This window comes from Anomaloglossus baeobatrachus, chromosome 12 (genome assembly GCF_048569485.1).
Source record: "Anomaloglossus baeobatrachus isolate aAnoBae1 chromosome 12, aAnoBae1.hap1, whole genome shotgun sequence".
NCBI lineage: Eukaryota > Metazoa > Chordata > Amphibia > Anura > Aromobatidae > Anomaloglossus > Anomaloglossus baeobatrachus.
The window spans coordinates 45,764,206-45,782,167 of NC_134364.1; the positions used below are offsets into that span (position 1 = coordinate 45,764,206).

Sequence of the window (17,962 nt, forward strand, 5' to 3'; positions counted from 1 at the left end):
GCATAAATGGGTACACTGTGGCATGATGGTACATATGGGGGTACACTTTGGCATGATTGTACATATGGGGAGTGCACTGTGGTATGATGATACATAAGGAGGTACAGTATGAAATGATGATACATAAAGGGGTACACTGTGGCATGATGGTACATAAGGGAGTACATTGTGGCATGATGGTACATAAGAGGGTATAGTATAGACTGATGGTACATAATGGGGGTACACTGGCATGATAGTATATATGGGGGTTCACCAGGGCATGATGGTACATAAGAAAGTACAGTATGGCATAATGGTACATATGGGGGTATACTGTGGTACGAGGGTACATAAGGGGTTACACTGTGACATGATGGTAGATAAGGGGGTACAGTTAGACATGATGGTATATAGGGGGTTCACTGTGGAATCATGGCACATAAGGGGGTACAGTATGGCATTAGGGTACATAATGGGGTACACTACCATGATGGTACATATGGGGGTACACTGTGGCATGAGAGTACATAAGGGGGTACACTGTGACATGATGGTAGATAAGGGGGTACAATGAGGCATGATGGTATATAAGGGGGTTTCAATGGGGCATGATGGTACATAAGGGGAACACTGGCATCATGCATGGTATACAAGATAGGGTAGAGAAGGGGTTAATGCCGCGCATCAGCCGAATGAAAACGTATATTGTTGATGAAGATGAGTATTCTTTTATTTCATAGGTCTACGCGTTTCGAGGTGAAAACCTCTTCCTCGGGACCAGTGCATCAACAACAAGACTGAGGCATGATGGTAAATAAGGAGGTACACAGAGGCATCAAGGTTCATAAGGGGGTACAATAAGGCATGATGGTACATAAGGGGGAACACTGGCATGAGGATGCATAAATGGGTTCACTGTGGCATAATGATATATATAGGGAGTACACTGTGGCATGATGGTATATAAGGGGAACACTGGCATCATACATGGTATGTAAGGGGTACACTGAGGCATGATAGTACATAAGAGGATACACTAAGGCATGATGGTACATAAAGGGGTACACTGTAGCATGAAGGTACATATGGGGGTACACTGTCACATGATGGTACATAATGGGGTACAGTGTGGCAGGATGGTACATATGTTGGTTCACTGAGGCATGAAGGTACAAAACGGGGTACACTGGTATGATGGTACATAAGGGGGTACACTGTAACAATGGTTCATAAGGGGGTACACTGAGGCATGATGGTTCATAAGGGGGTACACTATTGTATGGTGGTACATATCGGGGTACATTGTGGCATGATGGTATATAAGAGGTACAGTGAGGAATGATGATACATAAGGGGTACAGTATGGCATGATGGTATAAAAAAAGGGTACACTGATATCCATGGTAAGTAAACTGTTACACTATGGTACATAAGGGGGTACACTGTGACATGAAGGTGCATAAATGGTTCACTGTGGCATGATGGTACATAAGGGGTTTCACTGGTATGAGGGTGCATATGGGGGTCCAAGGTGACATGAGGGTGCATAAGGGGGTACAGTGAGGCATGATGGTAGATAAGGGGATACAGTATGGAATGATGGTACATAAGGGGGTACACTGTAGCATGAAGGTACATATGGTGGTACACTGTGGTAAGATGCTACATATGGGGGTACACTGTTGCATTAGGGTACATAAGGGGTACACTGTCACATGAAGGTACATAAGGGGGTGCAGTGTCGCATGATGGTACAAAAGGGGGCACACTGAGGCAAAATGGTACATAAAGGGTACAGTATGGCATAATGGTGCATAAGGGGGTACACTGGCATGAGGGTACATAAGGGGGTACAGTATGGCATGATGGTGCATAAGTTGGTTCACTGAGGCATGATGGTACAAAAGGGGGTACACTGTGACATAATGTTTCATAAGGGAGTACACTGATGCATGATGGTTCATTATGGGGTTCACTGTAGTATGGTGGTACATAAGGACGTTTGCTGTGACGTTGTGGGATAATGGTATATATAGGGAGTACACCGTGGCATGAGTGTACATAAGGGGTACAGTATGGCATGATGTATAAGTGGGTTCACTGTGGCATGATGGTACATAAAGGAGTACACTATGGCATGAGGGTACATAAGGGAGATACACTGACATGATGGTATATAGGGCGTTCACTATGCCATAATGGTACATAAGGGGGTGCACTGTGGTATGATGGTTCATAAGGGGGTTCTCTGAGGCATTAGGGTACATAAGGGTGTACATTATGGCATGATGTTTATAAGGTGGTACACTGTGGCATGATGTATATAAGGGGGTACACTAGTATTATGGTTCATAAAGGGGTACAATGAGGCATGATGGTATATAAGGGGGAACACTGGCATGAGGATGCATAAGTGGGTTCACAGTGGCATAATGGTGTACAGTCATATGAAAAAGTTTGGGCACCCCTATTAATGTTAACCTTTTTTCTTTATAACAATTTGGGTTTTTGCAGCAGCTATTTCAGTTTCATATATCTAATAACTGATGGACTGAGTAATATTTCTGGATTGAAATGAGGTTTATTGTACTAAAAGAAAATGTGCAATCCGCATTTAAACAAAATTTGACAGGTGCAAAAGTATGGGCACCTCGACATAAAAGTGACATTAATATTTTGTAGATCCTCCTTTTGCAAAAATAACAGCCTCTAGTCGCTTCCTGTAGCTTTTAATGAGTTCCTGGATGAAGGTATATTTGACCATTCCTGCTTACAAAACAATTCCAGTTCAGTTAAGTTTGATGGTCACCGAGCATGGACAGCACGCTTCAAATCATCCCACAGATGTTCAATGATATTCAGGTCTGGGGACTGGGATGGCCATTCCAGAACATTGTAATTGTTCCTCTGCATGAATGCCTGAGTAGATTTGGAGCGGTGTTTTGGATCATTGTCTTGCTGAAATATCCATCCCCTGCGTAACTTCAACTTCGTCACTGATTCTTGCACATTATTGTCAAGAATCTCCTGATACTGAGTTGAATCCATGCGACCCTCAACTTTTACAACATTCCCGGTGCCGGCATTGGGCACACAGCCCCAAAGCATGATGGAACCTCCACCAAATTTTACTGTGGGTAGCAAGTGTTTTTCTTGGAATGCCGTGGTTTTTTTGCCTCCATGCACAACGCCTTTTTGTATGACCAAACAACTCCATCTTTGTTTCATCAGGTCACAAGACCTTCTTCCAAAATGTAACTGGCTTGTCCAAATGTGCTTTTGCATACCTCAGGCGACTCTGTTTGTGGCGTGCTTGCAGAAACGGCTTCTTTCTCATCACTCTCCCATACAGCTTCTCCTTGTGCAACGTGCGCTGTATTGTTGAACGATGCACATTGACACCATCTGCAGCAAGATGAAGCTGCAGGTCTTTGGAGGTACAGTATGGCATGATTGTTCATAAGGGGGTAAACACTGACATGATGGCGCCTAAGTGGGTTGACTGAGGCATGATGGTACATAAGAAGGTACAGAATGGCCTGATACTACATTAGTAGGTACACTGTCGCATGATGATACATAAATGAGTATATTGAGGCATGAAGGTTCATAATGGGGTACAGTATGGCATGATGGTATATATAGGGGGTACACTGTGGCATGAGGGTACATATAGAGAGTACAATGAGGCATGTTGTTATGCAAGAGGGTACACAGGTATGACGGTATATCGGGGGTACACAGTGGTATGATATATAAGGGGGTACACTATGGCATGATGGTACATAAGGGGTTATATTATGGTATGATGGTAAAGAAGAGGGGTACACTGTGGCATGAACGTATGTATGGAATGTTAAAGGGGTACAGTGTAGCCTTATGGCATATAGTGAGGTACGGTATGGATGATGGACCTTGTGCTATGAACCAGAACAATGTGTATTAGAAAAATTCAGAAATCTATAGTAACATGGACTGTAGACTATCAGAAGACTGGACAACCCCTTTAATGATTTACTACAATACTTAAGTCTATGTTAGGAGCAATAATCCTTTGTATTTGGGGATTGAGCCACAATGTGGATGCTGTGTAATCTGTCTACAGGGTGGGCAATTTATATGGATACTCCTAAATAGAATGGGAATGGTTGGTGATATCAATTTCCTGTTTGTGGCTGATGATTCAAGATGAGTGGTGACCATGGCGGCCATCTTGAAGTTGGCCATTTTGGATCCAACTTTATTTTCTCCAATGGGAAGAGGGTCATGTATTACATCAAACTTAGAGAATTTCACAAGAAAAACAATGGTGGACTTGGTTTTAACATAATTTTATTCATTTGTTATTTTCAATTTTATGACCACTTATAAAATGTGTTCAAAGTGCTGCCCATTGTGTTGGATTGTCAATGCGACTCTCTTCTCCCACTCTTGACACACTGATAGCAACACCGCAGAAGAAATGCCAGCACAGGCTTCCAGTATCTGTTGTTTCAGATGCTGCAAATTTTGTATCTTCACAGCATAGACAATTGCCTTCGGATGACTGCAAAGATAAAAGTCTAAGGGGATCAGATCGGGAGCCTTGGTGGCCATTCAACTGGCCCACGATGTCAAATCCACTTTCAAGGACACTGTTCATGTAGGAACGCTTGGACCTGACACCCATAATGTGATGGTGCACCATCCGAGCATTCCTACATGAGAGCATTCCTACGTCAAGCAATGGCACAGATCCTTCATTCTCAGATTTCCCAGGAACCATTACATGCCATCACTTGCCGAGTTGGAGATAGGGCGGCGTCACACGGGACGATATATCGGGCGATTGCACCCGCCCCCGTCGTTTGTGCGTCACGGGCAATTTGTTGCCCGTGGCGCACAAAGTTGTTTACTCCCGTCACACGTACTTACCTCCAGAACAACCTCGCTGTGGGCGGCAAACATCCTCTTCCTGAAGGGGGAAGGACGTTCGGCGTCATAGTGACGTCACACAGCGGCCGGCCAATAGAAGCGGAGGGGCGGAGATGAGCGGGACGTAACATCCCGCCCACCTCCTTCCCTCCGCATTTCTGGCGGGACGCAGGTAAGCTGTGTTCGTCGTTCCCGGGGTGTCACACGGAGCGATGTGTGCTGCCTCGGGAACGACGAACAACCGGCGCGCAGAAGGAGGAACGACTTTATGAAAATGAACGACGTGTCAACGAGCAACGATAAGGTGAGTATTTTTGCTCATTCACAGTCGTTCGTAGATGTCACACGCTACGATATCTCTAACGATGCCGGATGTGTCACGGATTCCGTTACCCCGACGACATATCGCCCGATATATCGTAGCGTGTGACGCAGCCCTTAATGTTCCTTATTGTCCAACTTTTTGGTCAGTAAATTCAGATTGTAGCTTGTGAGTAGGAACCTCAATACTCTTGGTTTCTGTGTTATTCTGTAATGTCTGAATATGTTCCCTTTGAATTGTAAAGCCATACACATTAAATGGCTGTTGGACGAACAATGGTCAAGAGCTTCTGTTTTCTCTGAGAAAGCGGCCATGTTTGCCAGCAGCTCATCTCCGGGAGAACATTATCCGAAATAGGACTTCATCGATCAACGTCTCTCCCGAGTGACGCCCTATAAATAGTAGACAGTTGTCAGTTATGTTTATCCTAATGTGTATGGAGGGCTTTAAATGTAGAGGAAGTAGCACTGCTCACCTTAGTGAGATTGGGTTATTACAGGTATAAATCTTTCCGAAAACTTGTGAAGAGTGGACCATCTGCTCCTCCTCCTTTTGCCGGATATGCACAATGGCAGCCAGAATAAGAGCTGTAGGGTGTAGAGGAAAAAATAAGGAACTACTGGGTGTTGCTGGAAAAGGAGGTAAAGTTGCAATCACTTTTTTGAGGCAAGGCTACATTTCACCACCAAACAGGTGCCTTCATCAGGTCCTATGTCATATATGGCCTGATGAAAGCTTAAATACGGAGCCTCACCTCAAAAAAGTGAGCTATGAGTTATCTTTTCCAGCACCACCCCAGTGGTTGTGGCTCCTTGTTTTACTTCTACACCATACATACAAAGAATAAGGCCGGCCTCACATGCCCTGTCCTAGTATGGATCATGATATCTGAACCGGTCTCCGGTCATCTGGACCAAAACATGAATGTTGGCAAAACAATGATTTTGGTATTGCTAGATGGAGATCAGTCAAGAGCTCGGGAAAGTCAGCAGTCAGCTGTACTGGGAAATTGGGGACTTGTTCAGACCAATGGTTGACTCCGGATTTTAATGAATTGCCAGTCCTGTTTTGGTAGAAGCAATGTAGAAAATAATTCCATTGTAACTACACACTGGAAGCATGTATGAGGAATAACACCGCAATACAAGTGACATCTTTAAGGAGCCCCTGCCACTTGGCATAAATGTTTTTTATTTTTTCTTGCCTGCAGTAAATGTTACCATTCTCCTGGCTTTACTTTTTTTGTTCCTTTCCTGATGTAAGGCTTTCTTTTCACTGTATGTAACGCAAGTCTTTTTAGCCAAGAGGGCATGTGTCACGTTCGTCTCCCTGTTTTGAGAGACCAGTGACAGTCTTTGGACTGGAGCCTCTTATCTGGCTCTCTACATTTAAATGGGTTTTATTTCTCTTAGTAATGATGTGGTTAAATGTCAGTTTTCCTCTTGCAGCAGTTCCTTGCTGAGTGATCAGCTGCGCTCACTTTGTAGTCATGCCCTTCAGGTTTAAATAGTGGTGTATCCCAGCATTCCCTGCTGAAGATACAAAGTCATTTAGTCTCTGGCCGCCTTGGAGGAAGGTTCTGCTGAGGAAGTTTCCTGCTCTCAGGCTTTATTGTTTTGTTGCTTTTACTCCATTTGTCTTACCTTTTCTTGTATCTAGTTAGTGCAGCGCTGAGGTTTAGTGTACCTCACCTGCCCACCAATATTCAGAGCATTTATAGGGTCTTCTTGGGGTCCCAGGTTCCTGTTCGGTGACAGTTGCAGAGACTGTATAGGGACTGGTTAGAAGAGTAGGGAAAGCTGCAGGTCAGGATAGGAGGTGTCCAACCGTCCCCTCTCACTAGTTCCAGGGCCCCCGCTGTTATTGTGTCTGCCGGTGTACCCTATGTTTGTTGTGCGTCAGACGCACATAGGTCTGAATGCTCCCACCACGTTTGTCTTACCCGGCAAGCGTGATAGCATGCTGCTCATGATGACTCCCCTGGAAAAGACTGAGGACCACACTCACTTGAAGAAAAGACTAGATTTGCATACAGGATAAAGAAGGGGATATCTCAGGAATAGAGAGAAGCAGAAAAAAAAAAAGTGATGGCTGATTCTGGAGAAAATCAGCATTTTACACCAGTCTAAAAAAAAATAAATTACATGTATGGCATACAACCCTGGTCGGTGTAACGGGTGGGCAAACTGGGCAATTACCCAGGACCCCACTCTGTTAGTTCTCCTCTGTGTTTACAGCAGAAGCTATATGGATAATAGCAGTAATGCATTATCAGTATGGTTTCCAATGAGGATACTACAGAAGGACGTCTGGTGACATCACAGTCATTGTGTGTTTGTGAGTGTATCATCCAAATATACAAATGCCAGCACTACAAACGGGTTCATAGGTAGCGAAATGCTGCCCGTTCATCGGGCGATTCGATTGCTTATGCCAGAACAAAAAATGCTTGTTCTCACCAGCACATCGTCCGGTGTAAACTGCAGTCGGGCTGCTGATAATGATACTATAGGGCAGAGGTTCCCAACTCCAGTCCTCAAGGCACACCAACAGTGCATGTTTTCAGGATTTCTTTAGCATTGCATGGGTGTTGGATTCAGCACCTTTGCAGGTGATTAAATTATCACCTGTGCAATACTAAGGAAATCCTGAAAACATGCACTGTTGGTGTGCCTTGAGGACTGGAGTTGGGAACCTCTGCTAGGGGACAGACTGATCTATTAGTGATCACTCTGTGCCAATCATTTTTCCTTTGTAAAGAGGCCGCGAAAAAGCAACAACATCATGAATATGGTCGATCGTTCGTTTAATGGCCTGAATTCAGCCAATATAAAAGCAACCTAAATATGTGATGGTGAAATATGTTTGCATTTTGGGCCCTACTTTAAGCGATTGCCCAAAGTCCAACTTTTTCTAAAAATCGGCTCAATATCATATAGTAGATCCAGTAGTGATTTGTATCTTCTGCTCTTAAAGTTTACAGAAGGGGACAGTCTGATATAACTTTGTTCAGGACTAGAAATATCCAACGCCCCATAACTGGAATAACAATCCACACTGATAGGATCTTGTACTGTTTTGTTTTTTTATTGCATATTTCCATAGTTAAATGTACATCATAAAAACAGTTTATTTCTCCGCTCTGCTCTACGACTAAACATTCTCATTCCTACTAACTAAATTTCACTATTTCAAAATTTATTTATTTTTTTTCATTTTTAAACAGATGGAAACATTTACAAATGTTCAGGTTTTTTTGGAGACAGATTTTTTTTTAAAAAGTATTTAAAAAATAAAATAAAATAATATGCACTCCATACAGGACGTCACCTCTCGTGACATCAGCACTGGTCATTGGCACCATGAAAACAAACCCAGGTGATGCTGATAGCAAATCCCAATGGCACCAAGCAGGTGAGGGAAATAAATATTATTTGGCTGAGTATAAATAGTAAAATAAGAAAAAAAAAAAACCTTAAAAATAGTAAAAAAAAACCCCAAAACATAAAGAGGCACTTAAGAAAAGAACCGGAAGATGGGAATGTTTTGGGAAGTGATCTATTACTTTAGGTTTTGGAGTGTTCAGGTCTGGACGCGACTCTCACACCAAATTTAATATCACAAAAATGTGAAAATAAGTCTCTGAAATCCTGCACAGAGCAGAAGGCAAATGCCCAGGGGGCAATCTAAGGCCGTGCGTGCCATGTGATGGCCAGAAAGGGTGTAAGCACCAGTTGAGTTCCTGACTGCATAGTACACAACCTGAACCATGGAAATGGCGCAGCACAGTGGAAGTAGTCACCGCTAAGGTGCACAGCACATACCCGGGTGTCAGCCGCCTGCACATTAACGGTAGCCAATTTGTGGGCAAGCGTTGAAGCAAGTAGAGGCTTGTTGGGTACAATCTTATGCCTCGTAGAAAGAATCCCCTTTCATGACCTTGTTCACACTGCAGAGCTTTTAGTCAAAATCAGGAAACATAAGTCTCCTTTTCCTGTGGATCCAGCCCCAGTTTAAAAAAACCCAAAAAACTAAAAAAAAAAAATCTACGGGAACGCAAGTTTAACATTAAAGGGAATCAGTCAGGTGATTTTGTAGTACAATACGAATATTCTCTTTAAATATGGCTTAAGGAGACCTTTCAGGATCAGTTAGCTTTATTGCTCTACCTTATCCTGTTATGTTGATGTAAGTGCCATAGAATTCAGTGTCTTCTGCATGCTAGTCAAGTGTATGTAAATACAAAAATTTCAATATTCACTGCTCCCTCCTCCTCTCATAGTTACATAGGTTGAAAAAAAGATCTAGGTCCATCTAGTTCAACCTTCTTCCACCAAATATATATTGCATTAACTATCACTGCTGAGAGGTGGGAGGGAATGTGGGTGGGGGTTCAGTTAAGATTTACTATCACTGATGGGAGAGGGAGCAGTGAATATGCAGTTTGTATTTACATATGCTTGACTAGTTGCTATGTTACATTGAATTTCATGGAGCTTACAACAAGATAATAAATAATAATAATAATAATAATCTTTATTTCTATAGCGCCAACATATTCCGCAGCGCTTTACAATTCAGGAGGAACATATACATATCATATACATAAACATATACAAACAAGTAACAATTATAGAGGCTACAATATTTAAAAGGAAAAATGGCAACCCTGCTCGTGAGAGCTTACAATCTACAATGAGATGGGGGGAGGGGCAAGGTACAAGTGTTTATTTAAAATGACAATCCAGCCAGCTCATGGGGGATAGATGATGGCTTCCTGGACCAGTTGGCAAGAGCCTTGAGATGCATTTGGGTGCCAAGGAGTTTGACGTGGGGTTATGTTCTGAGAAGTTGTAGAGGGATTATGTGAAATTAGTTTGGCTAGGGAGTGTGATAGGCCGCCCTAAAAAGATGCGTTTTTAGGGAGCGTCTGAAGCTGAGTAAGTTGTGATTTGTCCTAACTTCTTGGGGTAGAGCATTCCAGAGGTTTGGTGCAGCTCGGAAGAAGTCTTGGATTCGGGAGTGGGAGGTTCGAATTAGTGTGGATGTTAGTCGAAAGTTATTTGCAGAGCGTAGAGAACGGGTGGGATGATAGACAGAGAGGAGGGTGGAGATGTAGGAGGGTGCTGCACTGTGGAGAGCTTTGTGGGTGAGAACAAGCAGTTTGAATTGGATCCTGTGATATATGGGCAGCCAGTGCAATGACTGGCACAGCGCAGAGGCGTCCGAGTAGCGGTTAGCCAGATAGGTGACCCTGGCTGCTGCATTAAGGATGGACTGTAGAGGGGAGAGTCTAGTTAGGGGGAGACCAATTAATAGAGAGTTACAGTAGTCAAGGCGAGAGTGGATCAGGGCCACGGTGAGGGTTTTTGTCGTTTCCATTGTGAGAAAGGGGCGGATTCTAGAGATGTTCTTAAGGTGCAAGCGGCAGGTGCGGGCAAGAGATTGTATGTGGGAGGTGAAGGAGAGATCAGTGTCAAGTATAACCCCCAGACAGCGGGCCTGCAGCCTAGGACTTATCGCTGTGCCACACACAGAGAGGGAGATGTCAGGTTTAGGAAGGTTGGGAGATGGAGGGAAAAGAAGAAGTTCAGTTTTGGAAAGGTTAAGTTTCAGATAGAGAGCAGACATGATGTTGCAAACTGCAGTCAGGCAGTCACTTGTGTTCTGTAGTACAGCGGGGGTGACCTCAGGGGATGAGGTGTATAGCTGTGTGTCATCAGCATAAAGATGGTACTGAAAGCCAAATCTGCTGATGGTCTGTCCAATTGGGGCAGTGTAGAGGGAGAACAGAAGAGGGCCAAGGACTGAACCTTGAGGGACCCCAACAGTGAGAGGAAGAGGAGAAGATGTGGAGCCAGCAAATGATACACTGAACGAGCGGCCAGAAAGATAGGAAGAGAACCAGGAAAGCACAGTGTCCTTTAGGCCAATAGAATGGAGCATAGAGAGAAGGAGATGGTGGTCAACAGTGTCGAAGGCTGCAGAAAGGTCAAGAAGAATAAGCAGCGAGTGGTCACCGTTACGTTTTGCTGTCAAAGTAAAGCAATAAAACTTACTGATCCTGAAAGGTCTCCTTAAGCCCCATTTAAAAATAACATTAGCATTGTACTAGAAAATCACCTGTCAGATTTCCTTTGAGTAGCCTAAAAAGCAATTAGCTAATATGGAATTAAAAAAAATGTAAAGGAAAAGATTTATATTTAGAATATTTGGGAATTGGTATTTACACAAACTAGTTATAGTAACGCAGATATATTGCCAGATTTCACAATACATACTATATACATTAATAAATAAATCTTACACCTGATGAGAAAGATGTATTTGCTTTAATGTTCCATGTAGGAGTACTTGTATACTCCCGATCCAAGGGAACCGGTTATCTGATTCATGCTGCCCAAATCACAGGCTGCGCAATTGCCAACTGGTAAATTGTAAAATATATTATAAAGATCCAGCTTAGCCAAAAGATGGGACTGGCTCGGCCCTGCTGCTGGCCGGCTCTTCCCAGCACTGTTGCAGGTGATTGACAGGTAACTCTCTTGTGGGTACATAGGAAACGACCGGTCAATCACCTGCGATGGTGTGAAGCAGCTACGGAGGCACCGGACTTGTTTGTTTCCCAGCTAGATCTGTTAAGCATATATTTAATATTGTGCAGCCAAGCCCTAGATTAATAGCGCCCGTTGTTTGGACAGATGACGGGTTCTCTTTAATGCCAAGTCCTAAAATGCTAATTTTAATAGAGTGAAAACTTTAAAAAAAAAGATCACACAGCTATTGTAATATGGACTTTCAAAGTAAGTACACCAGCCTCATTAATCAGGTTTAAAAGATCTATTTAATAATCTATGCTGTTTGTATTGTGAAATTTGATGACCGGGACACTCTAAATTACCTCTAGTACGTGACGCTTCACTTTAATAACTCATCTGAATCCAAGGAATGGAATTTTAGTTAATTGAGTCAGTTTTTGAAGAAAAAAATAAAACCCCTAAATGTCATAAAATTGGGAAAATAACATTAAACCATTTATTTACAGCATGTCTCCAAGGGGGTAAGGGATTATTTTACAACCTCCCCCCCCCCCCCCCCAAAAAAAAAAGGACTTAATTCTACCAGCACAAACATACATGATGTATGTCGTAGCTTTGGTTGTGCCGCGTTTTTTTTTTTTTTTTGAGCGGAGTGTTCCTGAACATGTCATACATTATTAAATCATTTTAAGGGGCAGATGTAACAAAAAAATATAAAAATGTGCTTTGCAAAGAGATATCTGCCACTTGTCCAACTGGGAAAGCTTCCGCAGTGTCAGTATACCTAACACTAGTCTAACTAGCTGCATTTTTTTAATGTAATTTCTCAATTTTCGGTGCGTCCAAATAGCGTACCCCTATGTGCAGATATCCTCTATGCCCGCATAGAGACTATAGTTATGTAAACCTGTCCAAAAAATGATCCCATATGAATCGGCAATCTGCTCCAAACCTGTAGGCAAGAACTACATACCCCTTTTTTTGCCATTTTTTGCATGGACCCTTTAAACACTGACCCTTATCTACTGACCTTTACCCATATAAAGGACTGAGGTTTTATCAGAAGCTTTTTAGCAAATTACTATGAGCGCTAAATCAATTAAATCGTCCACTTTTTATTATGGTTTTTGGGTCCCAATCTTTGTTTGAATGTCATTAAAAATAAGTCAGCAAATTAATTATTAGTATCTAAGTTAGTAAACAAAAAAACGCTTCAAACACCTATCATTGAAGAACATTGCTAGTATTCTGCAGCTGCCACTAGAGGGCGCTCACTGCATGCTTATGTATAAGGTGTAGGAAGCGCCCTCCAGTGGCAGCTGTGGGTATTGCAGGTTCTGTATTTGTTACATATTGATTTTTTCTTGGACCCCACTATAGCTTCTTATACAGCCAGATCAGATCTCATACTTTGCACTGACGAGGGGCAATCATCCCGAAACACCGTGTCTGCAAATTGAGGTTCTGATCTGGCATAAACCCAAAGTCATATGACAAGGCTCGATAAAGGACCACTTTTGACTTTTAGGATTGCTACTTCCAATAGGTGGCGCTACTTCCTCCCTGAAGAGACAATTAGAATATATGTATACAGTAAATTTGACCTATTTAGATAAAAAAATGATGTTCAACAACGTCCCCCGGCCTAAAGTACATTTCCCATTTAATTAACTATATTTAATGTAAAATATTCTAATACAGCACGAGCAAAAATAAATAAAACTGTTTTTTTTAAGCTATTGCGTTAGTGCAGCTGCACTATGGGTGTTGTAGTTCCTGAGCGGAGTGTGCTGCATGGTCAGATCCGGAGACATCGAATAGTTAATGTGGATTATATCCGCGGCGTAGAACGGATCTGGGCCACTGACCTACATCTGGGGTATTAGAGGAGAGACCAGCGCCGATAATCCTCCATGAACTGTGTGCCGTCACTCGTAATGTATAGACGTGGCACAAAAGGATATTTAAAGGGGTTCTCCATTTTTTGCACAAAAAACACCAATGAGACCCCCGCAGGAGTGTAGCATTATGTAATGACATAATCTGTGAAGTGTATACCTATATACTTGTGTCCTACAGCGCCCTCTCCTGGATTTCAATAACATATATAGTGTAAAGAATTGATTGCACTTTTTTGCCACCGAGCAGCAAAGTTCCCCGGGTAAAATAATCCAACATCTGACAACTTCTATAGAACTTTGCTGTGCTTTGTAACCTGAACCCTATGAGTTGTCGCAGATGCTTACTATACAATAAATATATTTGCTTTGCAGTTTTTTTTGTATTTTTTATTACTAGTCTTTTTTATTTGCAATGGAGGATCAACAGTCATCACCGAGACTAAACTCAACGTGCCGTCATTTGGACGATACCTATAGATCGTATTCCCATAATGGCCACCCCACCTTCCACCCCCCCACTGCGCCCTGTCCGTCCTGGACACCCCTGACATGTTTGTCGTGGTAAATATTAGAGGGGAGCAAAAAGATTTGCAAGTTCAACCAACACATCGGTAGTACGCAAATTTCATCCTGTGTGTGGCATCCAGAGCCACCCTTCTGATTAGGAGGGTGCCTTAACATCCTGATGTCCTACTAATCAGAAAAGGCACCGGGGAGGCCTAAAGGAGTAGAGGATTGAGGCGTTGAGGTCGGCGGCAAATTTCTTTTTTGCTCATCCCAAGTAAATACTGGTTCTCCTCATAAAATAATCTTTTCTTAACACGTTGTTCCGTCCCTCAGTTACTCCTCATGGAAGTGTGTGACTAAACTGGCAACTCTTTTAGATGTCCGTGACTATCGGTCCGGCCAGGCGTCTCCCAACCCAGGTGTGACAGCCCCATAGAAGTGGTCACTCTCATGGCGGAAGATGAGCGGCCAGTCCATGCAATATGGTTTAAGATCGGACCGATGATCATGGAACCCCCCACATGCTCCGCACCGCCCTTCTGTATGACACCCAGTTATCGCTTCTCGCCTAGGTTTCCAGGGGGAATGCATTAATAATTAGAAAAAATATTCTCCATCATGGAAATATTTATTAAAACATGTCAGGAGAGCAGACAGGTCCTCATTAAATACGATCCTCGATTTTAGGAATGCATAATCTGGCAGAATGTGGATTGTGCTTTTGCACTTTAGGAAGAAAAAAAAAAAAGTATGATTAATAAAAAAAAACCCAAAATGGTCCATTTATACACAGTGGGTATGTATACATGTGCGCTGCACACAAATATACATAATACTGCAATAAATCACATATTCAAAATGTGCATGGAAACTACAAAGTATATACAAGTGTGCGCGTACGGGTACAAAACGCTGTCCGCCGATGCCTGTGCGCGCACACACAACTTTACATTACGTACATATGTACACATCCCGCTCTCCCTCCAATGTCACGGCAGTGTCACAGACAGCACAGGCAGTCTCCAATAATGGTCTCTAGGGGGCATGGAAGAGCTTTAGTAATTGAGCTTGGTGACGGGTCTCTCCCGGCTGCTGTCGGTCGTCTGGCTGGTAATGCGCTTACGGTTCCTCTTGAGTTTGGAAATGTCTTTATCGAAAACTTCACCTGATCTCAGAGCAGAGACCAGGTCGTCGAACTCTCCCTCTTCCTCTCCATTTTCCTTGGCTTTTTTGGCTTTGCGTTCCCGTTCTCTCTGTTCCTTGAGCTGAAAGGAAATGAGACATTGGTTAGACATCAAAGACCAGACCAATGCCAGAATATAGAAGGGTCTGTCCAAGGGGTTCCTAGAATGTGATAGGGTAGGCTTCCTATGACCATCTGAGAAAATCAGGTCAGCATCTGCTGATCGGAGCAGGATCAGGGCGGGATTGGGGTGGCATCATGGTGGGATCAAAGTAAGATCACAGTGGGATGGGGGCGGGATCACAGCGGGATGGGGCAGGATCACAGCAGGATGGGGGCGGGATCACAGCGGGATGGGGGCGGGACCACAACAGGATGGGGGTGGGACCACAGCAGGATGGAGGCGGGACCACAGTAGTATCAGGGTGGGACCACAGCGGGATGGGATTGTTTTTCCGCCACAATATTTTGTTACATAATCAGTTTAGAAATAAAATGTGGAAACAAATTATGTAGATAGATAATACTGTAGAAGAGAGAGCGCAATAGGGTCTTACCCGGTAGGGATATCAGACACAAAAGGGATCACGGTACACTCACCTTTTTAGGTTGTGAAAGTCACAACCCCTATGTAACATTCAGTAGTGGTATCAGCTGCAGCCCCGAAGTGTAGAGTATGTAGTATACTGTAGGTGGAAATCTGGTATATACCGCGCGGATACTCAATAGTATATTAATATGATTCCTGTATTGTTCGTACAGGTCTACGCGTTTCAGAGACATCAGTCTACTTCCTCAGGACATCAAAGGAACAATACCTATTCCTTTTATTGTTCTTATGATGTCCTGAGGAAGGAGACGGCTGCTCTGAAACGCGTAGACCTGTACGAACAATACAGGAATCATATTAATTTAGATAATAATAGATTTCCACCTATGTCATACTAGAAACAAATTCTGTAACACTTCTGTATCCAATGTAAGATAAGTCAGTAAGTATTCCCCATAGGAAATATCTACAAATCATGCCCTGAAACTGAATCTTCCCATGGCACTGCCATTATATGAGCGCTTACAGCTCCGCTCTGCCTATTTGTCCACATACAATGATCAGTAGTGCATGTGCTGTGGCGCCAGATGGTGCTGCTATGATGCGCCGTACTATCCCACTACACAAGATGGGCTCATGAAGCTACACCCGGCCTGTAGGTTGGAAGATGTTTTTGGTGTAGGAGTAAAACCCTGGCGCAAATTTGCCTTTGACAATATGAAGATATACAAATTTTTGGGGGCAAATTTATTTATTTTTACTTAAGATGTATGCATTTTGGGGTGAAAAAAAACCCAAAACGTTCGCAACTAAGTTTTATTATCTGCCTTAAAGCTCAAATAATGAGAGGGGGGGGGGAAGGCTCAGTCAGTGAGCTCCTTCTGATGTAACTTATCTCTTTTGCAGTCACAGATAAAGAAAAGAAGAATTTAACTTTCCCATGATCATAAATCAGAGGAGAGAAGCTCAGTAACACACAGAAGAGTCACTAACTCACTGACAGATCCTCAGTTAGCTCATTCTGCCGCCAGCAATGAACAATGTAAACTATTTTTTTTGCAGTTGGGTTTTATTAAAAATTGAGCGCTATTTTAATAAAAAAAATACATGCATTTAAATATAATAAATAGAACTGCCCCTAAAGGTTTCCATATTCTTCAAAAGTGAACCTTTGGAAATACAATTATCCGTAAGGGTTAGGTCACTGCATTTTGTTATTATCCCTTCTCGCTGCCATAGTCTGAGTTTTTGAGACGACATAGCCCTTTTCCCCCTCTTGTATTGTTTATAGCTTATATATTGCACAACAGCCTGACACTTTGGAGTGACCCCCCCACCGCACAGGAGAAATAACCCCATGAGACCCTCTTCATCCTCACTGAAGATTACTATTAACAGATTTCTTTTCGCTGTTGAGCAACAGTTCCACAAGTTACAAATCAGAGATAAAAGAATTCACGGCTGGAGATGCTGGCTGGTTATAATGGCTGAAAGCTGCGTATAACTGCTCTCAGCAAAGCCAAACCCTCCTATTTCACTGTCTGCGGCGACTGTAGAGATGTCCTGCACGTTCCATCTTAGTCTCGAGGTCACTCCGTCATGTTAATTAATCACAAAAAACATAGACTGTGCTCCATCGTACATAGTCACAGTTTAAACACTTAAAGGGATTTCTTTATCTTCAGGAGCACACCGCTCCCCATCCTCCTGCATGTCAGGGGAGCCTAGTGCTCCTGATGATTGATAGTTGGGACTAATAGCACGAGAATTCTCCAACTCTGCACTATCAGAGGAGCACAGGGGCACAGATGTTGGCCGGATCCAGTGATCCCAGCAGCTTAAAGGGGGTGGGATCACAGCGGGATGGGGGTGGGATCACAAATAGATTGCAAGCGTTGCGTTCTTTGTCTAGGATAGACTACTGGTGGCCACTAACAATTAAGATTAGGAATAGTGATGAGCGAGCACTACCAGAAAATGTACTTATAATCTCTGTGCTATGGCCATTGCTGTTCTCTAATTATGATCATTACGTTTTGGGTAAAATTAAGGCTTTATGTTGAT

At 43.0% G+C, this 17,962-nt stretch overlaps 1 protein-coding gene across 6 annotated transcripts in view; it reads right to left on the reverse strand.

The window, feature by feature from the left end:
* Window positions 1-8,286: 8,286 nt before the first annotated feature.
* The window catches only part of DAAM1 (dishevelled associated activator of morphogenesis 1), a 317,520-nt gene continuing 307,844 nt past the window's right edge, over window positions 8,287-17,962 (reverse strand). For all 6 annotated transcript variants that reach the window (XM_075330205.1, XM_075330206.1, XM_075330203.1 and 3 more), the window contains one exon: window positions 8,287-15,430. In XM_075330205.1, coding sequence (XP_075186320.1) covers window positions 15,221-15,430 — 210 coding nt within the window. In that variant the 3' untranslated portion in view covers window positions 8,287-15,220. The remainder of the gene's footprint in view (window positions 15,431-17,962) is intronic.